Source organism: Halichondria panicea, chromosome 4 (assembly GCF_963675165.1).
Source record: "Halichondria panicea chromosome 4, odHalPani1.1, whole genome shotgun sequence".
Lineage (NCBI taxonomy): Eukaryota > Metazoa > Porifera > Demospongiae > Suberitida > Halichondriidae > Halichondria > Halichondria panicea.
In genome coordinates, this window is record NC_087380.1 from 5,043,333 (window position 1) to 5,069,480 (window position 26,148).

A 26,148-nucleotide genomic window follows, 5' to 3' on the forward strand; every position below is an offset into this window, starting at 1 on the left:
ATTTGGTAAAGTTACACAGTAATCATGCTAAAAGAGCTACAGGTGCACAGTTCTAACAGGAAGAGTAATATCACAATACGATAGCTATATAATATGGCGACCAAGTACATGAAAAACTTTCTAGCAAGTAAGCTGTTGCAGGCGTGCCCGCATGTGTGACCTAATGAGTAGAGCTAGTTGGGCGACATCTGCTGTTTTAGTCTCTGCGTGTTGTCTGAGCTGTATCAGCCACTTATCCCAAAAGCAAATCGTGCCTGCACTGTCATATCGTCCAGAGGAGGTATAACAATTAGCGTGCACTTCAAGTAGCACTGAATTTTGCTGAATCAGCATACTCCAAAAGCTGTCTCACTGGTCGTCGTCTATCCCTTTCAGCCCAGCTAGCCTCTAGATTCTATCTAAATATGTAGTCTACATCAACACAAGACTCTCTGGACCACTCCGGACCACTCACAACAAAGGTCTTTATTGAATACATGTACACAACCTCAGCTTTCTTACATGTATGTGTTGATCATGGAAGCATAACAGCGTCTTTAGCTTCAATGTCATAAGCCACGGACAAATGAAATACATGAGCGAAGACTTGCACCATAAGTATATAAATTGGGGTAGAAGTCTGTCATGCGCTATAAAACCACGCCGAGGGTTCAGCACTTTAGTGCTCTAGTCTATGGAATTATGATATATATACATTCTCGTTTTTCTGCGTACAATGTAAGATTGCATTTACAGTGTACAGTAAGTTACATGTTTGGATCAATAGGGCATCAAGGAAGCAATAATTATAATGATGCAATTGTTAGAAATTGAAATAAGTGATAAGGTATGCCGTAATAATACACTATATAAATTCAGTGTCATAGTTCATACAATGTGTCTTACTTTGTCAATGTTGAGGCACGTGTGAGGTGAGTGCAAACCATCCATTCTGCTTTAATTGTCCTCTTTGGGGGTGGCTATGTAGCAACATGTTATCACCAACCATCGAATTCTTCACACAAGTCTCCTCTGGGATGAGTGACCCTCGCACAACTGGTGAGTTTTCCTGCTGCTCAGTGATGGTAGAGAAAAGAGACATAGAGAGATCTGGAGCTTGGAGTCCTTGCTGGGGTGTGGGAAGGCCTTTTAGTGGAGACAGTTTAGTAGTGAGTTTAGTAGTGGTGTTAGTAGTCAGGGAAATTTCTGGTTTAACAACATTTACAGATGGTTTTTGCTGAAAAGCTTGCATATTTGGCAAGGCAGGAGTTGTCGCAGTGCTACTAGTGGGTAGTGGTGGATGATTGGTGATGGCGCTAGTTGTATAAGCGGGGAAAGAGACTTGACTATTTGTCGATATCAGTGAAGTGCGACTTGCAGTTTTTCTCGTGTGTGATGAAAACGGAGAACTAGGGGAATATGGTACAAATTCATTTTCTTCAACAGTTCCAAGTTTACCAAGATCAGTCAAAAATCCAGCTACATCGAACATCAGGTCACTGTTTGTTTTTAAAGAACTCAATGGATCTACGGATGTACGCATTATTTCCGAGGGTGTTGTAAGAACTGGCACTTGTAGTGCAATACTTAATGGTGGAGGGGGAGGAGCGTAAGAATCGTTAAAGGTGGACATATTGTCATGGGGGGAATCCCCTGCAGCAAATTCACTCTCTGTAGCAAGAGTGACTTCGAGATCTTTGCTTTCTTTTCTTGAAATAAAACCACTTGATAAGCCACCGCCGTCTAACTTACTAGTAGAAGTTGTCATGTCATAGCTGAGAGGAGACAGCTGGGCTTGAATGTAAGGGCTTGCGTGACTAGGCTGACCCAGCGTAGGCGTGATGCGGTGAAGGGGAGCTCGTTGACTTGGAACAGGGTGTGCAATAGGAATAGATTCAAAGGAGGAGACACTGGTAGTAGGACTACGGGACAATACAGTCTGATGCGATGGGTGGTAAAGCTGTTCAGAAGTACCACACATTCTGTTTGACACACTCGTTTCAACCTCTTTAGGCATTGTATTATCCTTGACTTCACTTTTCGTCGGTGCTACACTCGTGGATAGGATCTGATGTGAAGGTAAAGTTTGTGATGCTGCTAGCGTTTGTTTGTTGGTCCAAGTTGAGAGCTTCTTGTGAACATCAGACACTTCTCTCTGTGAAAAACAAACACGGATGTACATGTAAGCACACATGCAGTCCAAACCACTAACTTAAAATATATATATAATTATGTGTGAGGTATTCAATGACCAACTTTGAACCACAACCGTACCTCCATCGAAAGCAGCTGCTCGGATGTAGTGTGTTGAACTTCTTTCAAAGTTTTCTTCAGTGCCATGCTTTCCTTTTGTAGTTTGACGACATCCTGAATGTACATGCACCAGTAAAAAAAAACCATTATTACAAAAGCTCGGGTACAAGCACCACACCTCTTGCCCTTAAATATCTGTTTGATTTTTCCTGCTGCACATGATTCATTATAGCATTCATCACAAATACCAATCTCACACTCGTGTGGGTAATCCATACCAATTCAGCAAAAATTCGCATGACCCACTTGGAATTGGACGAAATTTGGAATGTTCCAAATTTCGTCTAATTCCAAGGGGGTCATGCGAATTTTTGGATGTGTTTGTGGATGTGTTCATGTTCATGAAGCTACTGAACACTAAAGTGCAGAACCCTCAGCGTTAGTGGGGCCGGGGTTGTATAAAGTTTCATAAATGTTCAAATTCATGAGCAAATGGATGAACTCCACGATATATAAAGTGCGCATGACTAGACACTAAGATACATGTAGTTTGACCTCTCAATCGAATCAAAACCGCCTGAAGCTAGCTGTTTTCTACGTGCAGGTTCAAGCTTCTTACATTGTAGCTTTTGCTCGTTTTATTCAACAACGAAGCTTTGTTGAGAAAATCTGCCAAAAATGTGTGTTATGGCAGCCAGGTGAGCAGACTCAGAATACACAGACAGACAGCTGACCTGTCGCCGCGGTGCGGCCTCGGGTTAATAAGACCATCATGATTATGTTGTACGGCAGAACACACTAAAACTTCAAATGTTCATCTTTAGAAATATTCCTGCAGTCATGGTAACTTCCCCATGTGCTTAAAGCTGATAACACCTAAAAGCGTGCGCAAGCTTGGTATATTGTATAGGTTCACCCAGTAAATATTGTAGTGTAGAACTTGACACTGATTCTTCCGAAATCTAACCTCTGACCTTATCAAAAGCTTGTGATAGTTTTGATGGTTGCATGTTAGGCCCTTACTTATCTACATGTAGGAGCTGTGAATATTTCATATTTTATGTTGGGGCTCCATGTATGTAGTCTTCTCGAACACACATTAGTTATACATGTATGCCACAAGAAGTTAATTAACACGATAGTAAATTGTGTCTCTTCGGCATAAGTATTATATACCACAACACCCGTTTGTATTTACAAAGTTACCCATATACCATCAATTCAATTTCGAGGGGGCCATGCCCAAATTTTTGCTGAAGTTATATCCAAGGGCCATTACAATGAAAAGGGAATGGATATTCACATCTCTACTAACTCACAGAGGTTAGAGCATCCATGAGGTTTTGCTGCTCAGCCATAGTCTGCAGCAAATGTTCTCTCACTTCTACTTCTCCTCTCAATTGGGCCTCGCTCTCTTGAAGATAGCGGGTGATCTTTGTCACTGACGTAAGGAGTGTAGACGTGATGGACATGAGCCGGGTGTTGTTGGTGGAGTGCGGGGGCCTGATTGTCGTAGAGTACTCACATTCTTGGAGCTCTTTGTTGAGATTGTGGACAATCTAGAAATAAGTACAGAGAAACGGATTGCTGACATTGAATATAATAGTATGTGTGCATGCACGTAGAATAAACTTGAGCATAACTTGGCTGAAGAAGATTTCAGCTACTCTATACAGATCTATACGGTAAATTCATCTTGGAAGAAGTGATTCACCTTTTCCAGGTCGCCTAGTTCTCCATAAATATTGTCAGTGGCTTTCTTGCCAGGGGTCATCTTATGTGCTACATGAAGGGGGTGCTCCGAGGGAGGTCTCATCACAGTGCCTGCAGTGGGCATCAAGAAAAAATGAAGATGAGTAAATGACATGTACAATACATGAAGCTTACTAATACTTGACATCATCATTAATAAATGCACATATCTGTATTATACATGGTTACACTTCAGTAGTAGAGTAGTACCCTGGACAACAGTAACAGTGACAATTCACCTCGCATAATAACAGAGGTGTCAGACTCCACAGTGAGGTCCTGCCCTCCCTCAGGTTGAGCCCCCCGGATACTGGAGATGTCACTCAGACCACTTAAACTCTCACTGTCTGCACCCTCTACTGTTGGCATGGGAACTTGCACACGGAGAGTTGGCCTCGTTTTGATGACCAGTGGATTAGGAGGTGGTAGATTCTTGATATCTTTGTGTGTGTTTTTATTTTGTGATCTCGAAGTCGAATGCTTGATACCAGTTGTGTCTACTTTATTATCAGGGTTAATTACAGGGGGTGGCTCAATACTCGCAGTTTTTCCAGTGTGGACATCTTTTGTGTAAATTTTCTCTTCTTTAGCTATAAGTTCCTGAAACCGCTTAAGATCTAGGGATGGCTTGTAGCCACGTCCTTGAGGGGTAGTGTTGTGGGGGGTGAGTGTGGAGCCCATAGATTGCTCATTGCTGCCTACAAGAGGGTACAAGAAAAACAGCGGTAACTAACATTGTAAACAGTATCACATACATTATGTACACGCACTGAAACATAATTATTCATACTCAATGTACTAAGAGCGTACAAAGGCGGGAGAGGGTAGTGAAATTCTTACTTTATCTTCTAACATTTTTAGTATCAGTGCTCACGTGAGTCTGTGTCATTCCACGCATTCATGTCTGTTTATGGCATATCCAGTACTTTCACTTGAATTTTACTGAGTACGTTGCTAGTATGCTGATCGATAGGCTACTAATTGAGTTACTTGCCTCTTCTCCCGCCTACGATAGTTGATACGCATTGCCCTTGCATGAAAAGTATGAATGCCCACAACTACTTTAACAGCAGTGTAGCTTATGTACCTTGTGGACTTGGTATCTCATTGAGTGCTGGTTTTCTGGGTGCCAGTTCCTGAATGCTCTCATCCCTTATCCCCCCTGGAGAAGCAAGGGCTGTAGGGGGTGGTCCATCACGATGGCTCTCCTGCAACGTCCTGGAGGAGGGAGAAGATTTTTTAGTTACTAGCTACAACTGGTACGAGTACTGTCAGCTACAGGAATTACTATGTATAGGTACTGTACTCAAATACGGTGTAGTACTTATACATGTACATGTACATGTACGTAGGGAATTAATGTTTTAATCAGTGGCAGTATCGAGTCTTTGTAGAGGGTGATTGACTACATGTAAGTCAGTAAATTGAATTCCAATATTCGGATAGCCAAAAATAATTATTTTGGAAATTGTCCGGGTATAATTGAAACAGATTTTTATAGAGCATGCAAAGTGTTAGAACAAGCACGCAGCTGCATGCGAGTTAGCTAAAACAGTGTGCGACTGAATAGCTACGTATCTAAAACTAGTTAATCCTCAAAGCTATCTAACAGCATCTCAGCTATCTAACAGCTCTATAAAGCTACGGTGCTTGGAATGTAACTCAAGCTTTCAAGGTATTGTCCGGATATTAAAGCACTGGAGTGTCCGTTGTATTAGAACAACGAAAGTTGCCCAGAATAGTGTCCAGGATAATTAGAAATGTCCGAACTCACCTCTCCAAGTTGGTCTTGTTCTTCACAATGTGGGGGGCCACTGTTACATTAGGCTGACAAGTGTAACGCTGGAGAAATAATAAGCACATTGAAGAGTCAGCCTCACTTGGTCAATGAATACATGTACAGTCATATAATTCCAGAAAGTATAGAGTTAGAAACATATCGGCCTGGGAACACACAGCTAATCGAAGCAATGCTGCAATGAGCCTCACCATGGGGTCATCTCCGAACATGTCCTTAACAACCCTGAGGGCTCTATCAGATTCAGCCAACACCTCATGGAGATCTTTACCTTGCAAAGATCGCAGCAGAGAACCCTCTCTCGTTGCTAATGGTGATGGCCGCAAGTTACCACTGCTGTCCAAGTCGTAGTTCTCTGAAGGGACAACGATTCGAAAACAATGCTATATTATTCAATAATAAAAAATGTGTATGTAGGTACCTTTCGCTTTCTCATAGAGGTCATGCTTTGCTAACTCAGCATTTTTGGACATGTGGGACTTGTGCCTCAACTCCTATAAATGCAATACAAACAGTATACGGACACTTCACAACATAATAAATAACTACGAAAAACAAAACATGCCGGCCAAGAAGGCATTGTACTTAAATCAGCTTTTACCACCCCACTCTTTACGATGAATCTCTATAACTTAGATATAGCACGTTGTGTACATAGCGGAATCATAGATACTATACACAGGTGGTGCGGTGTGGCAAACGCATGTGGCAGTGCTTACAACTTCCTCTCGAGAAAGCTTGTGAACCGAGAGGTCAGATACTGTAGCCTGTAGGTATGCAATATTAAGAAATGAAATGACTAATAGCTGTTTTGTAACTATGTGCATGCATCATATCCTTTTGTCGTACATCCCAAGCTCTCCGGCTTTTTTTTGTTCTTTCTTTATTCTTCTTGACAGAATTTCTCGATGGTCTGGGGAGTTTTTGAGTATTCTGTGTAGAAAATTGCACTCTTCTTGATCCACTAGACGACATAGCATGCAAGCAAGAAAAACTGAACGTGTATTTTAAAAAATCAAGGGTAACATAGTGCTAGTGGGCGTTGAAAAGAGTGAGACACGGTGTGGGGTGGGGCAGAGAAAAAACGACCCGGTGTCATAAAATTTTGGGCCCCCCCATGTTTAGGTCCCCCCAGGGCCTAGAATTTTAAAATTTTGGGCCCCCCGGGCCTAGAATGTTAACAGTTTAGGCCCCCCTCTTCTGCTATCCTTTTCTGCACGATAGAACGAAGTCAAAGAGATATAATAATATGGTAAGGTTAGCTCTATTAGTTGACAAAGCATCAAAGAGACTGCATGCATGCAAAGACTCTGTATCAAAGTAGCAAAAATGTTTGCATTATTATTCTATCATGGAATTCAAAGTGAAGGAAGATTTACCTTTCAAGTTATACTCTAGCCTCGAGTTACTCATGCTTATAGCTATAAGAGTTAAATGCTTTGATGCAGCTCTGCAATTTTGGATCTGCCTGTAAGATAATCGATGTTGTGCATGCATAGCTATCGCCATATTGGCAACTTCGTGCTTACTTTCTCTGCCAAATTTCAGGACAAAACATGGCGGCGTTATCCCCAAGCGGCTGGCCGCCAAAGGAGGCAAAATTTTGTGAATTCATAAAATTATTATTATAAAGTATAAAGCACACAATTTTCAGCGCAAAGACAACAATTCATATCTTCCTCCATGTTTGCCTACATAGAAGATGTAAATTGTTGTGGGGATCCGATGCTCCAATAGCATCACTGGCTCAGATCTCAAGTAATGTGGAATCATAGATAGAAGTCAAGAGAGAAACTGTTGTATCTATGGTGGAATCACAAGCAGTTTCCTTTCAAGACAAGGGTAATCTTGGACAGTCCAGACTCCTGACCAATTCGGGACAGTTGGCACCTATATGTGCTTTGTGCTGCATGAGGCCTGATTCATAGAATGACATGGTCCAGTGTGATGGCTGTGAGACCAGTGCCCTGTGGTATACTACTGTACATGCATGAAATGTGTGTGTGTGAGGAGAGCTGCATTCAGTAACTGGCACTGCATAGACTGTGAAGACCATAGAAGACTGTATTGGTGTATTTTGAGAATGCACTGTCACATAATGTTACCGCTGTTGCGCTGTTAATGGGGGGCCTAAAATGTTAAAATTCTAGGTCCGGGGGGGCCCAATCTCATGGGGGGCCTAAAATTTTATGACACCGGGCCTAAATTAACGCTGGAGTCGCAAAAAGACGGCCCCCCCGAGAACCAACGGAGTGTAAAGGGTGGGCTCATGAAAAATGAAACACACTGCCCCCCCCCCACGCGCGCACACACACACACACACACACACAAGCAGCAGCCTAGCCTCGATCCCAGGCCGCACTTCCCACTTCACTTAGGAAGGCCGGTGAAGGGGGCTAGTAGCCTCGATTCCAAGCCGCTGAGAAAGGGGCTGGAGTCGAGGCTAGGGGGCTAGCAGCAGCCTTAACAGTTTGCTGAGCTAATTGGTGGTAAAATTTTTGCCTTGGAGTTTTTACAATTGTCACTAATCGTTAAATGGTAATTACATGATGTTTGGTGTGAAGTTGTGTTCTCCTGGCCTGATACATTTTGCCTAGTGCAGAGTTGTGTGTAGATAGTCTATATCAATACAAGATTCACTCGACTCATATGCATGATTTACTGAAGCAGTAAAATGATAGCTTCTCAGGCACTTTTTAACAGCTACTTGCAGGGAAAAGAGATCTGCAGTAAAGACCCTGTGCAAAGGACTGAAGAAGAGTTGATAATATTAGAACAATGGCTTCTTGAAAGATCAAGCCTGTTTAAAACCACAACGAAAGGTACGCTTCTTTTAACAATAAAGGTAATGTTTACTCCCTCAAACTCTTACAGATGGTTTCCGCAAAGTTTGCAAGCACGCGTCACTTACAGTGTTCAAACAAGACCAGGTGATATATCAGCAAGAGGATGTTGTAGTGTGGTGAGTTGTACACATTCACATTTTGCTTACAATTGACTATTGAATACAGCTTCTTTGTTATCCTGAGAGGCTCGGTGTCATTAATGTCTGATTCGAAGTTTCCAGCTAAAACATGTGCACAATCGAATCAGATGATCCTATCCACAGGAAAAGTGGCAGCAGATCGCAAGATTGTTGCTGCAAGCTTGGGTGCAGAAGTAGAAGTGCTAAGGCCAGGGAATTATTTTGGTCAGGAGGGTCTGTTGCAAAGAGATGATGTAACATCTTTTTCCGCCATAGCAACGGAATACACTGAGCTTTTAACGATTGAAGGTTACCTTTTTGAAGAGGTTTTTCTGGCTTTTTTTGAATCCGACTTGTACAACAAAGCTCTCTACTTTGCTAATCTTGATCTCTTCTCAAAGTGGTCCCCCTATCTTCTTCGACAGCTAGCTCTTTCTGCGAAAGAGGTCGATTTTGAAAATGGTGAATGCCTATTCAGGCAGGGAACAAAACTGTCACATGTGCTCGTTATAAAATCAGGCTCAGTCAAATTGTCTGCTGGGAGCATTTCTAAGCCCCCTAGAGAGCTGCTAGAGCAAATTGTTCCACCAAAAGATTATCTATCTGAAATTTTAGCCGAACCCTCAATTAGCACTATGAAGCCATTCAAGTCCCTGATAAGAAGCCGTACATATAGTGCCTCTCGACCAGGTCTGCTGAGTGCATCTCCTTCAACTACAAGCAATGCCTTTCTATCGCAGTCACGAGTCTTGCTAAGGCATACAGTGTCTTCTCCTCAGAAAAGAAAAAGTAAATATTTACCTAAAGCTCCCAAATTCCCAAATCCCAAAATGGGCTTTCGGCTTCAGGAACCAAGGCCACGTTCAACTTATCAGCTGTGCTGCCTTCACCGGGGGGGAATGCTCAACCACATTGAGACAATTTGTAACGTGAAGCATTCTCTCTTCAATGCTGTTTCATTGTCTGACACAGTGGTGTACACAATAGACATCGTCACCTTAATGCAACTCTTGGAAAAGAGGTCGATTCAGAGCCTCCACTTACTTCTTAAGCAAAGTCTTAAACGTGTTCAAGCATGGAATAACAGAAATCCATGCATTCTATTGTTTAAACCACTTACGGAAGTTTTACAGCAATCAATGAAGCATCTTCAAACAGGTCTTAACAGTGCACATGGCAGAAAGCTAAATATGTCCGTCGTGCATTCTCCAGAGAAACTTGCTTATGTTGCCACAAAAAATCTTGGGAAAAATCTTTCTTCAAACTTTAGGGTTTGTACTGATACATCTCAAGAAAAATCTACAGATGTCGCTACATCAACATCAGTGAGACGGCAGTTTTTCATTCGTCAACTAACCAGTGAATCGCTTGATACCAGCTATGTTCATGTAAGCAAAAAGCATACTTCATTTGATGCTCCTCTCCCTAGAAACCATGCTACTACCTACTGTTTTCCAGAAGTTTCGGAGGTTTCCCTTTCAACTAACTCTTCACAAACCTGTCTCGTGACTATTGAGGAGCATGGCTTACCAACTTGTGAATCTGAAATCAAAATGCCATTGACAAACATTTCTCTGGCTCCAAAAACACAGCTGGGTTCAATCTCTAATTGTAGCAATATTGAATATCAACCTCTACATGTTGCAGACAATCATTTCAAGTATTGCATGGTGCCTAAAAAGAAAGAACTTACTATCGACCAACGTTGTGATGAAACATCACTGTTGAATGCAAGAACTCAACATCACTCTGGATATGGCTCACTACCTAAATCAAAAGCGCCAAAAAGCAAAGATCCCTGCAGCTCTCTTTTAGGCATTAATGGCCAAAGCTCTTTCAGACATGTCCCAAGTTTACTATCTATGGTAAATTCAAACACTTTCATGCGTCATGTGTGTATATTCTTGCATCACTGTAGAGATGTACAATGAAGACCAAACTATGCAAGGATGTTCCTGACCAGATATCCCGAAGGTCAAAGAGGCATGCTCCCATTCCACGTCACCCACCTGTCAATTTAACACTGACCACAAAACCATACTACACATGATCGATTGCTTTAATAAAGATTTGCTTATTATTTTGTGCAAATGACTGCCATTGTACTGCATGAGGACATTTTGACATGAAGGTCATGGACCCACAGGATACAGAGGCCCGATTAGTGCAAGTTACTGCATTCAGTCTGCATGGGCTTCTGCAGATGTCCTGCACGTGGAGTTAGCACATGTACAGGGTATCTATGGATACCGGATACAGGCATAGGCACAGCTACTCATCTCAGTATAAAATCTCTGCAAACTTGAAGCTATGCCATACCACTTGCTTTTATTCACCAAGAGCTATAGACTAGGAAGTAGTGATGTACCTTTCAATCATCTCAACCTGTATGCTGCTTTTTGCAGCCTTTCAAATCAGCCATGGACATGTTAGACTGACTTTCCCACCAGCAAGATTCCCTGACTATGATTTTCTGGACAATGTGAGAACTGGAGGTCCTTGTGGAGTACCAGGTAAATATAGCTGGTTAGATCTCTATGGTGATAAAATCAGTAATTTATATCGTAAACAAAAGATGAATTGATATCGGATGAATTAATCGACTGAATTGATTTTTTGCAGAAAATCTTGACAGTGAGGTGACTACTTTCCAAGCTGGAGCTACTTTCAACGTATCTTTTCATTTGGCATATTCACACAGGGTACATTTCAGAATACTTCCCTTGAATACAATGCCCACTACAAATTATATACTTTAAACTTTACTATATTTAATATGACGGTGCTGCATTAGTGTTTATCTCGTCTCTATAGGGTGGAATCCTACTCAACCTTCTATCTCCAAATGGCACCATTATCCATCCTCTGCTAGGACTCCAGTGGCAAAACTCTAATGACTCAACGTGAGTTTATATCTACTGAGTCGTCAGTAATTGATTAAGGAGATTTTATTTTTTGACAGTCTCCTGTACCAAGAGGTGACCCTGCCCACAGGGTTCTCATGTGAGCGGTGTGTGTTTCAGCTGCTAAGACAAGCTGCAGAGTGGACTGCTGCTGGGGGATACACTTTCTGGTCATGTGCCGATATTGCTATAGTTGATTCTCCAGGTTAGTGCTCTTCAAAGTGAAACGGAACTTGCCAAAATAATTATAGACATCACCATCTATACAATATAGCGCGTGGATTCTGTAGCCATGTAATGTTGTAGTCTACAACTAGCCAATGGTATATAACTTTGAAGCAATTTTTATATGAATTTAACTTTTTTAACTTTTTGCAGAGGCTGTATGCAACAACCAGACCTGTTCAGGAAATGGTGTCTGTTCGAGTGGAGTGTGTGAATGTGAAAGACTCTACAGCGGAAAATTTTGCCAGCAAAAAAGTGAATTATGAAAGCAGTTTATGAGCTAGCTGTATATAATTATACACATGTACATACATAGGGTAGTCAGCACTTAGTAATTTTGAGCACCTAGCTATGTAATACGTCTATCACTCTTTCAGGTGAGTGTGAAGATGACAATGATTGTGGTGGCAGCTCCCGTGGCTCTTGCATTGACTTGGAGACCGTCAGCTTCCCATCAATGATGTGCTTTTGTGCTGCTGGTTGGCATGGAGACAATTGTTTAAACGGTAAGTTAACAGTGAAATGTCACGTGAAGTATGAGTCTTTGTGTTGTACGTTGTACACGGCAGTTTATATTATTTTATTTCTGCAGCATCCAGTCTGACTGATGCCACTATTGACCCTGCTGAATACACACTCACGACGCAACTCAACGAGAGACTGACACTTCATGTCAAGATTGTTGGGGTTAGTGACTTTTGGGAGCTACATGTACATGACTATAGACCGCATTATTATGTAGCTGAGTGTCCCATGTTGCACCCAGAGCAGCTTCAAAGTGCAGTAGAGGCCATTTGCCTCATCCGAAGCCTGTAGTGCATCCGTATTTATTTATAGGTGTTTGTAAATTTAGTTCAAGGAAATCGTTATAACAAAGCTTCAGCAGTTCTTTGATACGTGTGTTCACCTAATGGGTTCTGCTACAGTTGAGGTTGGGCTAGCAGCCGGTGTTGGTTCAGCTTGTACTTGTACACATGTATGTATTCACATAAACAAACTTGATGTCACTAACCCATATTGTCACAGCTCTTTGGGAGCACAGTCAGGCAAAAAAGTTTCCTGTACAGGAAACCGGGTGCATTTCCTGTTCCCAGGTCTGCTGTAAACATTGTGGTCTTGCAATAAGAGTCCCTCTGTAGACTAAGAGTAATAAGCGTCCTTAATGGTTTCAGTTATGGGTGCTTATGTAGTCTGCGTGTGATCAATAAAGGCTGATAGCAAAACTTGAATAGAAATAGCTACTTGTACATGTATGTAGGATTTGCTACCTAAAATGCTAACAATTGCAGTGATGTGGCTAGAATTTTCGAAGTAGTGGCTATTTTCAATCCTCACGTAGTAAACTAGGCCTACATGTAAGTGGTACGTGGTTTTTGTGTCTAGAGGTGGTTAGTACCGACCGCCACCAACCAGTGTGGGCACATTGCAATTAATATTCATAATTATGTGCAGAATGAGATTGAGATTGCTCTAAAACATAATGGCACTGGATACGTGGCTTTTGGATGGAGACCCACTGGACTGGATGGTAGTTGTCGTGTAGCTTCACCTGGAGCCTACGTTGTTGGTGAGCCCTTTTATTTATAGCAGGATCAGGAGTGCATGAATAATGAACTCTTGTTCTATCGCAATAGCATTGTGCTGGGAATATCTCTATAGCTATAGATTAACATGCTAAGCAAGAATTAGCAAAAGGAAATATGTTTCCTTTCCATTTGCAGGCGCCGATCCTATGTGGCCTGATGGCACACAGTTCCCGGTTCTTATGGGCGGCTCAGTCGTCTACCAATCACTCGACACGGCATCAGATGCTGGGGATGGTGTGAATGAAGAGGGGGCAAGTGAAGAGGGGGCAAGTGAAGAGGGGGCAAATGAAGAGGGTGCAAATGAAGAGGCGGCAAATGAAGAGGGTGCAAATGAAGAAGGGGCAAATGAAGAGGGGGCAAGTGAAGAGGGGGCAAATGAAGAGGGGGCAAGTGAAGAGGGAGCAAATGAAGAGGGGGCGCCTGAAACAACTGCTGGAGGAGGTACATATTAACTTCAAACATTAAAACAAGCGTATCAATGACAATGTAACATTTAATTTTTGCCCGTAGGCCCCCTTCATCCTATGGATTGTACCGACATTGTGATTGGCGCTGCCAGAAATGATAGATTCCGAATATTTGACTACTACACTCGTGACAGGGCCACTCCTCGGAGGGATAGTTTCTATGGTGGCCGTGATGATATAACTGCAGCTGTTGGCAAAGAAGAAGACGGTATCACTTCTATTAAGTGGAGGAAGCCTCTAACGTCAAGTAAGGATTCGCATTGATAAACATTTGCAGCAATTATAAAGTTGCACGTTCGTTTTCATAGAATACACTTGCATGCATGGATAACATGTGCTTAGAACGTGTGTTCTTTCCTTATCTCATAATTAATCAAACATGTGAAGGAAACAGGAAGTTTTGACACGGATTTTTGAAGCAATTATACAACCATACTAGTTTGTGGAGGGGTCACTTTATACATTTTTTTGTTTGGTGTCCTTTGACAGTCATTGTTCTTTCCTTGAAAGAACCCACAAACGATGCTTCAATCATTCAACACCATGACATGCATGCAGGCATACATTTTGTAAACAAACATGCACCGAACCAAAACATAGACTGACCTTGATTGTGAAAAGCCAAAACAATGCACGTTCTATCTAGTCACACAGTAACACGCACACACACACACACACAACAGGTGAACTTGCTGATCATGACATCTCCACTCAACTCATGAGTGTTATCTGGTCTTTCGGACAAGTCTACCCTGATTACTTCCATTTCCCTAGCTCTGGAATCGAAGCCGGAACTGTCAGTAACGAACGTTTCTACAAGCCGGATGAAATCAAATATCATGGCACCCGTAACCGTGGATCGACCAGCATCAACTTTTTCGATGTTGACACGGACAGTGGTGTGGATAGATGCAGTGGCAGTGTTAGACGGGACTGTGCCAACATGGATGAAGAGTGTGGCTACCAGGCAAAATGGACACAGCTGGGTGATGTCGTTAGGTTCTCAATCTCTGCCAGGAAGACAGCTCCTAGAACAGAGTGGCTGGCCATCGGATTCTCCAATGACCAAGATATGGTGAGCACGTGGATGCAACCCGTTAAATATTGGGGAAGTAAAGTCACACAAGGGGGTTAGATTTTTGCACTGCATTGCTAGGGTACAGCTTTATAATTACAAAAATTGATGTCTCGTTCATCCACACACACACACCTAGCGTATGAGTGACATTGTGGTTGGAGCAGCAGATGATTCAGGATTCTTCGTCACTGACAGGTGAGGAAGACTACTAAACTACATTCCTGCACAATTATCTATAATTATGTCTGGGTTATGTGTTATGTAAGCCTATAGTTGTTGGGTCCAGCAGCAGCTGTTCCTGCATCCCCCAGGTTTACATCATTGCGTGAGGTGTTGATGATATTCATAATTCTTTGAGTGGCATCTTTTCAGTATCTCAAGTGTGTGTATTATTGTGGCATTGATAGGTCATACAATTAAACATTCCTGTGTGTGTGCCAGTCATGCCTGTCTGGGAGGTGGTTAAATCTATTATTTGTTGAGCAATAATTATGTCCCATTTTATTATACTCATAGATGGTACATTGTGAACTAGCATTAGTCTATCCACCCATAATGACGGCACTTGGCTATATAATAGCTGATTGATAGAAAATACACTTTATTTCTTGCAGATATGCCACGGCTAAAGCTCAGCCTCCAATCGATGCTAGTCAGGACATAAGCGACTTTCATGCTTCAGTCAACAATGGTCGAATGTCTCTAACCTTTACCCGCCCCCTGGATGCCACAGACAGCAATGATATCTCCCTCACTCAGTGCAGGTATTTCCTGCTCGGATGGGGCGGGAGTGCTGATGTGGCAGCCAGGACTATTAGTTACCACTCTCAGATACCCATCATACCAAATGAGAGGGTCTGTTTCTTCCCTCCTGAAATATGCCCTGGTAAGTAACTCCAGAATTTGTCACATGATGGCACGACTGTTAAAGCCTGAAGATATTCCAAGCAAAAGCTTATTTTCTGCCAGTAGCCGTTAATTATCGATTGTACATATACCAACACGAAGCCTTCAATTACATACATGTACTCTCCCACCCTATCCGTTATCGATTGTACATAATACCAACACGAAGCCTTCAATTACATACATGTACTCTCCCACCCTATCCGTTATCGATTGTACATAATACCAACACGAAGCCTTCAATTACATACATGTACTCTCCCACCCTATCCCCTATCCGTTATCGATTGTACATAATACCAACACGAAGCCTTCAATTACATACATGTACTCTCCCACCCTAGCCGTTATCGATTGTACATATACCAACACGAAGCCTTCAATTACATACATGTACTCTCCCATATAACACACACACAGCTGATCGGTTTAGCGGTGCTGGTGCAGTTAGTGCGTCTCTTGTCTCCGTGCTACTTTGCACACTCTTTGCTAAGCTCCTCCTCATATTTTAAACTGAAAAATCATAATTATTTAACTTTGTTGATGTTATTTTTATTATGAACATTGCATATAGCTTCGAGTGTTGTTGGTATAATTATTATAAACAATTATGTGTATTATGAACTCAGATGATTGCCATGTGATTGGCCAGAGACTAGCTTGCACACTCCTTGCTAAGCTCCTCATTATTTTAAATCATAATTCAATCATGCATAATTATAATTTATTGTTATTGTTATTGTCAACATTGCATATATAATTATAGCTTCAAGTTTTGTTGGTATAAAAAATTTATGCATCTTATGAACCTGTCAGATGGATATGTCATGCCAGAGGCTATTAACAATTCTAAGCTCAAGCATGTTTTGATCTTGTACTGAGAGAGAGGGAAAGAAGTTGACACCAGCTATTCTCTCAATGTCTCTCAGTGGAGTAAGTGCCAGGGTCAGCTTAGTGGTCAGGTCTGACGAGCCCTGCGTGTGTGGGGGTATATACAATCTCTACCATGCATTGTTTGTTTTACAAGTACTTCATAATTATGAACAAAGGTGCTGGTATCACAGTGAAGCAGGACTATCAGTATACGGGCGTATATAACTGAGTGCATGCACAATAATTATGCATGTACAAGTCTTAAATATACATGAATGTGTACATCCTAAATATATATACACCCATCCACGTACATACAAAAGTATGACCACATTTAGGGGGACCAGGGTTGTAAGCAATTTGGATGAGTACGATACAACCAGAATCCCATAAATAGACATGCAATCAACAGTGAATTAAAGGCAAACAATTGATAAATTATCAAAAACTCACCCCAGGGGCCAGAGGATGTTCAAACAAGAACCCAATAGTGTCCAGTTGCTCGTACCCACACATGTACGGCTCCAAACCATCGTCGAGACAACGCACAGCTATGGCGTAAAACTGTGTTGGTACTGCCAAACTCCTAGTCCCATTAGTCCACCATTGATACTCGCCCTCAGGGTCTCGAAAACCGTCATGGTTTGAGTCCAACACTACGCCCAGTATGATGTGAATGGTGCTGTGAAGCTTCGCCCAGTTGGACAGCCGGGAGATAAGAGGCTTCCACACATCTGTGCACGAGAGCAAGGACGGGTTTATTACAGTCACCACATGTATGCATACAGGTGTGGGATACTGTAGCATCCGTTTAATTAACTAAATTGTATGTACATGTACACTGGACATTTGCATAGAGATATATTATAGCTTACAAAGACTCTACTGTAACAACAGTCTGTACTATTCACAAGGATGGGGATGGTTAAGTGTTCACACAATTATTATCAATAAACTGAAACACCGTGTTTGAGGCAGATCACCGTCACCATGCAATAATGTTAGACACACCTGTGTTGAACTTTGCACTTTGGGGCAAGATATTACTTAATAGTGAAGTGGTGAGCTCTTCTATCTCCACTGTGCTAAGACCAGCGGCCATCCTGATAGGACGGAGGGTGGTTTGACTGTATGTGATGTTGGCGACTTCAACATTGAAGGAAGGTGGAGGGCTGTAATCTGTGCAGCTTGCCGAGTTGCTAGGCAAAAGGCGAGGGTCTCGACGTACACAGGTGGTAGTGAAAGGGGAGGTAGTGAAGTCTTGTACTTGCTATGGTGAAAAAAATGTAGCAGTTACTGACGGTATCATGTGTAAAAAAAGAAGTAGAATGTCATACAGTGAAACCTGTTTAGTGGTCAGATTCACCCTCGGTACACCTACAATAAAGAGGTGGCCTGCTAACACAGGTTGAAACATAATTATGCTTTGGGGCCCATTAATCTGGCTGTATTAATAGAGGGTGACGTGCCTATACATGATGTATGGGTGACCACAATAGCTCCGGGTCATAAAGCACCTCAGGAGACCCGGGTTAGAAGTGGGTTAGCTGTGAGTAAACAATGCTAAACATAACCATTTATGGGAAGGTGTTTACGCTGTGGGTTTGCACTCCAGAACTAATCTGTGCCCTGACATGACTTGGGGTTTACGCTGTGGGTTTGCACTCCAGAACTAATCTGTGCCCTGACATGACTTAGGGTTTACGATCAATCTATACATGTACATGTACATGTACCAGCAGCTTTTGTTATTCTCACCTGTCTGGTAAGCTTGTAGGCGGTCCACAGTGGCAAGTGTAGCTCGTGACTGTAGAGAGAGACATAGTGCTGCTGCACCATGAGACAGGAGTCCAGCCCCACCCCCACTGTGGGGGGTGCTCCCCAGGGTAGATGATTCGAGATGTATATGGCCGCTATGAGGGAGTTAAGAAATTGACAGTATACATACAGTAATGGAGTCCACAGTGACTGTTCGCAAATTATATGCACTGTATTGCCATTAAGATGAAATGTCAATTTCATAAAGACAAAGAACTATTACAAAGTATCATTACTTTAGAAGTCTAATACCAGAAAAATAGTACAAAACCCTACATTATACAGTATGAACAATGCAATGTACTGAGTTGACACCAATTTGACCAATTACCAATTACCAATTAACCAATTAACCACTTAACCCGATTGCCACCTTGCACAAACAAACAGGTCACCTCTCTAAGAAGGGAACACAATCTCTGTTCACACTCCTAAAAATTAGCGACGACTTACCAGTAGCATCTGAGATGTCCAGAGCTCTATCAGCACTGACAACGCTCCTGTTGTTCACACCTTCACACCCTACACCATCACCAGGTATACTGCACACACACTCCTCACAAGATGTGCGGGAGATAAACGTGCTCTCATTGGTCGGAAATAGGCACTTGTCGATGGACCATGGATGTAGTGCAGGGGTGGTAGGTGGGTAGGCCTGTGTGGGAGGGAGCTGCGAGGCTTGTGAGGGTGTGAGGAAGTCATAGAGAGCACCTCTTGTGCCGTTATTAGGAGCAGGAGGTATCCCTAGCAACCCTGCACAGTGATAAGAGAGTACAGGGATAAGAGAGATAAGTGTGTGGGCTTAATTAGTACACAATGACACAATGACTCCAGCTGCAGACCATATAAGGGCATTTGGAAATGGGTTTATTCCCAAATTGCTTCTACAGGATGGCTGGGAAATGTATGGGTGCAGGTGATTGCTTTGTGGTAAACTTAGTTGGGTTCTGGACCTGACAATACGTGCTGGGATTGTTTTGTCTGCTTTGGTATTATCCCAAGGTGCCCACATCAAGAGATCGATCCTATGCAATACACCCACTCAACTTTCACAAAATAGAATCAGATCTGTACTACAGTATTAATTACTGCAATGTTTGCGAATGAAAATCCTTTGGGGACGACATAATCAAATTTTGACACTTTGCTATCTAGAATCAGGCAAAGATCATGATGTCATATACCAAATACCAAGTACTGTATACTTGTAAGTCTTTGTTATCCATTAGCACTTGCAAAGTTCGCTAAAATTCGCTAAAATTAGTACCTGTTTGGTATCTCATCATACACGTAAATAAGGTATCTCATCATACACGTACATGTACTGTAATTTCCTTAATTCCTTCCCTCCATTAGTATACACTACTAGTCTACAATGTGTACTTACGTAACTGCAGTGTAAGATTGTACCACATGCACACTCACCACACATGAGATTGTAGAGGTGGATGTTGTCAAATGCTTCTGGCCTGTAATCACTCTTGAAGGCTGGACCATGAGCCTGGAAGATAGCCTAGGGGCAGACTAACATAGTACATGCATGCAAGTTAAAACCCAGTTATTGTGCGCTTATATACAGGAGAAGTTGTCGTTAGCTAACAACAGATGTACATGTGGGATGAAGTTTTTTATAGGACTTCAACTAATGCTCATGCAATCATCAAAAACTTAGAGGGTAACCGAAATAATTATTCAAAAGAAAGATACTGCCCTAACTTAACCATGTGTAATTGATGGCACTTACGTGCACTTCTTCATGAATGTTATCATAGCCATGTTCCCCTTTCGACGGGGTGTAGCAAGAGGGAGGACAGCTGTGGGAGTATCAACGGAGATAATGTACAGTATGATGATCAAGGCTTCATTTAGGGGAGGTGCGAGGGGGGTTGCTCCCCCTTCCCCCCCCTGGAAATTGTATTGGGATTAGGCCATAACACACGTATAGTGTTACGACACACCAACAACAAAGAGCTTTGTCTTAATATAACAACAATTACAATAGAGCTTTGTCTATTGATAACAATGAATCACAAAGCTATTTTAACTGCTCGAAGTGACTATCTGTAAGTACAGGAGGCGATTCAAGAGCCCTAACCCTAACACTGACATAAGCCCTCAGGGCCAGAATGCACCAGATGCGATATCAGACAGTCTAAAACAAAAATTTCCTAGGGGGCATGCCCCACACCCCCTGAATGGACATGCTTGCGTACACGGATATCTGGCTCCCCCACCACATCTTTTTGAAATGTACACGTTTGCACCCCTGCCAAATTTGTCTGCATGAAGGCCTGATTATTGAATACGTGTAGGTAGACCATTCATTGCCCCCATTGTTAAGTTAATATACGTATCTATTTAATTACTGCAGTGAGTCAACACATGCTAACGACTTACATGAAGCCTCCGATGTCTCCTAGCAACTGAACTGAACCGTAGCGTCTGGACAAGAACAATTTAGCATCAACAAACACCCATTTACACTCATTACGTGGAATGCCACAATGCTGACTGTAGTAATGGTACACTGATTGCATTTAAAAGGAGCAATATACTTTTCTACAAAGGACAGTACTTACATTCAATAAAATTTACAGAAACATGGACAAAATATTAATCCCATGAATTTCTATTATGGCAATGACGGTAAAATGTCGTATCCCACCTTTTTACGGCGACAAAATTTCGCGGGTATTAATTATCATCTGCGAACGAGAGTAAAATTCTAAAAATGTGTACCCGGATATTGAAATCACTAATTGGAAAGGCTATGAATATCATCACAACTAATACCGATAAATGTACTAAACAGTGAAATTGCAAAGGTCTGTAAACATTCATTTTGTCACATGTGTAATAGCTAAGTTAACTCACTCACTCTCTATGATAGTGACCAGCATGCAGTCTGTACGGCACAGTCTGGGTGAGGTAGAACCTCAACGGGAGGTCACTAATGTTGGTAACCAAGGAGTCAAATACCCCCTGCAGAGCATCACTGTCTGTGGAGGGGGAGCAAAATGTAAGCTCTTAGACCCTAAAGCAGATTTGCTTGGTCAAACACTATGGTAGTTGCAAGCACAAGAGTATACTATCTAGAATAGCACTCAAGAGTCTTCACCAGTGGTGCCAAGGTTAGCCACAGGGCCGCAGCTTGGGAAGGTGACATTGGAGGAGAGAGAACTGGGCACATGCTGGAGGGGAGGAAATGGCAGAATGAGTTCATGTTGTATGCAACCTACACTCGATCCACACACATAATTAGTGAATGTGTGTGGGAGAAATAAATGCAATCATAAAATTATTCGGATTAAGCATTCTAATAATTATACTGGCGCATGCATAATAGTCTACATTGTTCCCAACCTTCTATGCTTCTATACTCTTTTCAGTAAACTACATACTTATAATAATTTGACCAGCATGCAAATTATCATAAGCTGATGTCTATAGGAGCCAAGGCTACATTAATTGTAACAACAAAAGTATCTTGCACACTGCATGTACAATGTACAAAGTTCAACCATCCTTTTAATCAAGTGCCCCAAAATGCCTCTTCCTACATCACTCATGTATAACAAGATTACCGACCATGACGTGCATCACATTGTCAATTCTATAGTACAACAATCACCTGAGCCAGATTAACGAGTCGTGATGCGTTGTACTCAGCCATGCCATGGTCTGACACAAAGAGCACGTTGACACAGTCTCTAATTCCCTTCTCCTCTAGCCCTTGGAACAGAGCCTCAATAGTCTGGTCAACTGTTACCAGGGCACTGTTGACTTGAGCAGAGTCTGGCCCACCTTGGTGACCAGAGTGATCAGGTTCCTCAATGTACACTAGCATGAGCTGGGGTCTGTGGGTTGGATGAAATGTATTAAGTGAAATCTGACCACTTGCAAAGATAGACTAAGGACCATCTCTCTCTATTGAGACCTCGGAGCACTGCCCCATACAATGCTCCACATCAACTTCAACTGCAACCAAATGTCTAATAAAGCCACAATTTATACATTGGGTCACTATAGACAACTTTAGTCACTGTACCGTGCAAGGGACGTACATAATATTATACTATAAAGGAACTGGAACAAACACAAGATATAAACATGAATCCATGTATCTTGGCAGAGACAAACTTAGTTGATAAAATCAGTGGGAAGCAAACAGATGTACATTAGAAGCACTACTAAACTCAACTATAGACAACCCTCTATGTCATAACAACCCACCGGAGTGACTGTGGCAGGTCGAGCCATGTGAGCACGGTCTGGATCCTCTCTTCGAAGCTAGTCTCCTTGTTGTAAGTGTAGTAGTAGTCAGGTCTGCGGCCCTGGATCTTGGCCTCAGAGCCGGGCCAGAAGTACACTCCTGTTTTTAGGCCATTCTTACCTGCTGTCACCCATATCTATGGAGAAGAGCGAAGAAGCAGTGTATAGACTTGGGGAGTACATGTACATTTCAGTAGCATACTGAAAATCACACTCATACAAATGTCAAATGTACATGCAGTTCCATGCTATAATTATGCTCTACATGTATATGCAGTACTTGATTGGCAGAATGAAATGCATAAAACACATGCACCTCAAGGAAAGGAGTAAGGACACAAGGGCAGGTAAGACATTGTTAAAGCTGCTTACTGGTTCTCCTTTCCACCATTGTGAGTAGTCCTGATGAGGAGAGCCGATGTAAAAAACGTCTTGGAGCTTTGTGTCATAGAATGCATTGCTCACAATCCCGTGGGACTCTGGATACAACCCCTATGGATAGTACATTCATGTATAGTGTGTGTATTTTTGTGCAATGATCCTTTACCACATGCAAAAAGCACTGTGCTAAGTGAATGTGACGACCCTTTACCATTCAGCAAGTGGATAATACTACAATGTACATGTATCACAGCGTGAACTCACAGTAACAATGGAGTAGTGGTTGGGGAAAGTCTTGGTGGGGAACACACTCCTCATGTAGGGAGCCCTCACACCCTCTTTAGCTGTGGGGAGGAGGGGGGAATTTTAATGTTGTACGAGTGGTTCCAGTATAGCTACAACTTTATATGCGTGCCCATAAAACGACGCTTCAGTACCTGAATAACACTTGAAAATGCACTTAAAATGCACTAGTATACAGGTAAATATTTCAACAGTGCCATTTAGAGTATTTGAGACAGCTAGGTTTCAACCATAATTATGTGGTCGCTCATGATCTAGTGCATGCATGGTGATAGCAATTACATACGCGTAGCCCTGCACCTAGACTGTCCATGAAGGGGGTTAGCTTGCGCTCGAAGTAGGAGGCCCTAAATCCATCCAATGAGATGAGAAGGAGAGGAGGGTTCTGACAGATCTCTTCCGTCACACCGGATGGGGGTGTGGTGCAGGGGGCTGACGTTGGAGTGGGACCACTGGAATTTGAAGTGGTTCCTGCGAATGGAATTGATAGATGGAATATCATGCAAGTGCAAGCATGGGGTAGAGGCCTTCAAGTGCATACACATAATTATACACATAGGGTGACATGTATGCACACAATACCAACTATGGGATCTAAGTTTCGTTTTATTTGCTGACAATTTACTGACAGTTAATTTGCATCAACTGTGGGATTACTGGACCTGCAGTAACTATATACATGTATAATGTTATTGTACATGGACGACGGTTACGCTACACAATTCTCTGAAAATGAAACGTAAGGGGAAACACCCTATCTACTGTACAATCAAGGGCGTATACAGAGAAGAGGGAATGCAATTCATTATGTACCCTACGTACTCATCCGACTTCGTATCAGAGACCGGATATACTAAAAATAGAATCCAGTATACGGAGGTAAACAAGTGGGCGGTGTTATTTACGGAGTTATAATTATGGGCGTGTACATCAGAGCTGCCTTTGCTAGCTAGCTAGCTAGCTAGCTAACAGTGCAGTATTATTTTAGAGAAGTGTCATGACCAGTCCTAGTCCAGCCAGGTCCAAGACAACCCTTCGAGCAGGAAGTTAAGTGCTGGGCGCATTGTTAAGAGACTCAGGAAGACAGGTTTATTGTACCTGTCCTAGGTTTCATCTTCTTAGAGTTGTAACTGTTGGATGGTTTGCCTTTGCCTTTGACACTGCTAGTACGAGCCATACTGCTGCTGAGAACTAGTTTTACTATGCTGCAATCGAGCTAGATAGCCGGCTAGCATAAAAAAAAGACCTTGATTTGCCTTGTGCGGTCAAAGGTTACGTGTGGGCGTTTTTGCGGGCAGTTCTAAAAATAGCTCAATACGAAGTCAGATGATTCTGAGAATAGGGTGAGTTGCATGCCCTCTTCTCTGTATACGCCCTTGGTACAATGTAGTGGTACATGTATTGACGTTGTGAGCATAATTATATAAATTTACTAACCTTCAAAGTGATAAGGGATGGCAAAGTGTCCGATGATGATACCAATCACAAATATTGCCATCAACAGTGCCACCTGTTTTAAAATGGTTGTAAATCAGTGAGGAGCAATTTGAAGAAATAAGAACTGTTATCAGCTAATGAACAGCAAGCACATTTAGAGGGCAACTAATGTTTAGGCCACCATGTTAAGCTTTTTCTGAGATACTTGTATTTGTTCATGTGAAACTTGTGTACTGGCAAAGTTTCATCCAGTGGGGGGGAGGGGGGGGCAGGGGTGAACCTTCCCCCAAAATGTTGTAGAATAAGGACATCATCAAATTAGTATGTGCAATATGTAACTAGATCTACGTGACGCACAAGCATGTAATAGAGAGTGTGGTCAACAAATGTGGGAGTGGCCAACCATTTTGCCAAACCTTCCCCCCCAAACTTTTAATCCTAGATGAACCTGACTGGGGTCACACTAATAAGCATGCCATCCTACAACAGCTCAAGGTCATGCCAATCTATTTAGCAGGCCATATTTAGCAGGTCAATTCTTTAATATAGCCAACTGTTGGTCTGCATGTACATACACAATACATACATGTAAACCAGTCGGCAACTCACAGCAAATACTATAAAGTACAGCAACTTTCGTCTCTTGCCATGTGATACCTGCATACAAACAAACAAACAACAATTACTGAAGTGTATGACACATGGGCAGGTGTCACTTTAGCTCAGTTTAGCTCATGGTTCACTTTTACAGGCAAAACGAGGTGGAGAAGGAATTAAGAAACTCTTACATTACAGTGCTAAACTCACTGAAAATGTGAGCTGTTTCCTGCGTCTAATTCCGAAGTCACTGTCACTGCTCTCCTCCTCAGCCTCAGGGAGGAACTCATCCATAGAGTTATCAGTAAAGTAGACCTGGTCCTGGGAGTACGGGTGTACGTGTGTGGGTTGTGCATGGTTGAGCTAGCAACAATTATAAACAAAAGAAAGTTAGATTGTCCTGCACAGTCTTACCTCATCCATTATACTGTAACTTGTTGTTATATCGAGTCTAGAGCTAAAGATATGTGCACAGCATGCTAGCAGAGAAGACCGAGACAGAGATCAAAGTAGCTGTGGTGCTTGGCTTGTGGGTGTGGTGTAAAGGTGTAAGAT

General features: G+C 42.2%; 4 protein-coding genes across 4 annotated transcripts; 2 read left to right on the forward strand and 2 right to left on the reverse strand.

The window, feature by feature from the left end:
- Positions 1-770: 770 nt before the first annotated feature.
- LOC135335634 (spindle and centriole-associated protein 1-like) lies at positions 771-6,869 on the reverse strand. The gene is made up of 11 exons (XM_064531189.1): positions 6,632-6,869; positions 6,502-6,549; positions 6,204-6,276; positions 5,974-6,137; positions 5,759-5,826; positions 5,072-5,202; positions 4,224-4,682; positions 3,947-4,056; positions 3,552-3,791; positions 2,254-2,346; positions 771-2,134 (listed from the first exon to the last, which is right to left on the reverse strand). Exons 1-11 carry the CDS (start codon positions 6,755-6,757, stop codon positions 890-892), a joined length of 2,757 nt encoding a protein of 918 aa, XP_064387259.1. The 5' UTR covers positions 6,758-6,869; the 3' UTR covers positions 771-889.
- A 1,439-nt stretch (positions 6,870-8,308) lies between these two features.
- Positions 8,309-10,861, forward strand: LOC135334459 (uncharacterized). Its single transcript, XM_064529629.1, has 4 exons — positions 8,309-8,604; positions 8,657-8,744; positions 8,794-10,612; positions 10,666-10,861. The coding sequence occupies exons 1-4, from the start codon at positions 8,457-8,459 to the stop codon at positions 10,795-10,797; spliced, it is 2,187 nt and encodes a 728-aa protein (XP_064385699.1). The 5' UTR covers positions 8,309-8,456; the 3' UTR covers positions 10,798-10,861.
- A 234-nt stretch (positions 10,862-11,095) lies between these two features.
- Positions 11,096-16,716, forward strand: LOC135334458 (uncharacterized). The gene is made up of 14 exons (XM_064529628.1): positions 11,096-11,260; positions 11,370-11,449; positions 11,562-11,650; positions 11,710-11,855; positions 12,029-12,130; positions 12,253-12,381; positions 12,468-12,562; positions 13,328-13,442; positions 13,597-13,902; positions 13,972-14,175; positions 14,612-15,003; positions 15,143-15,201; positions 15,621-15,892; positions 16,333-16,716. Exons 1-14 carry the CDS (start codon positions 11,110-11,112, stop codon positions 16,422-16,424), a joined length of 2,232 nt encoding a protein of 743 aa, XP_064385698.1. The 5' UTR covers positions 11,096-11,109; the 3' UTR covers positions 16,425-16,716.
- On the reverse strand, positions 16,615-26,148 carry LOC135334456 (venom phosphodiesterase 2-like). Its single transcript, XM_064529626.1, has 19 exons — positions 26,008-26,148; positions 25,804-25,956; positions 25,606-25,653; positions 24,997-25,069; positions 23,860-24,030; positions 23,521-23,600; positions 23,248-23,367; positions 22,837-23,012; positions 22,235-22,460; positions 21,722-21,794; positions 21,482-21,602; positions 21,001-21,045; positions 20,348-20,417; positions 20,029-20,116; positions 19,057-19,356; positions 18,544-18,698; positions 17,797-18,055; positions 17,239-17,519; positions 16,615-16,886 (listed from the first exon to the last, which is right to left on the reverse strand). The coding sequence occupies exons 1-19, from the start codon at positions 26,014-26,016 to the stop codon at positions 16,725-16,727; spliced, it is 2,610 nt and encodes an 869-aa protein (XP_064385696.1). The 5' UTR covers positions 26,017-26,148; the 3' UTR covers positions 16,615-16,724.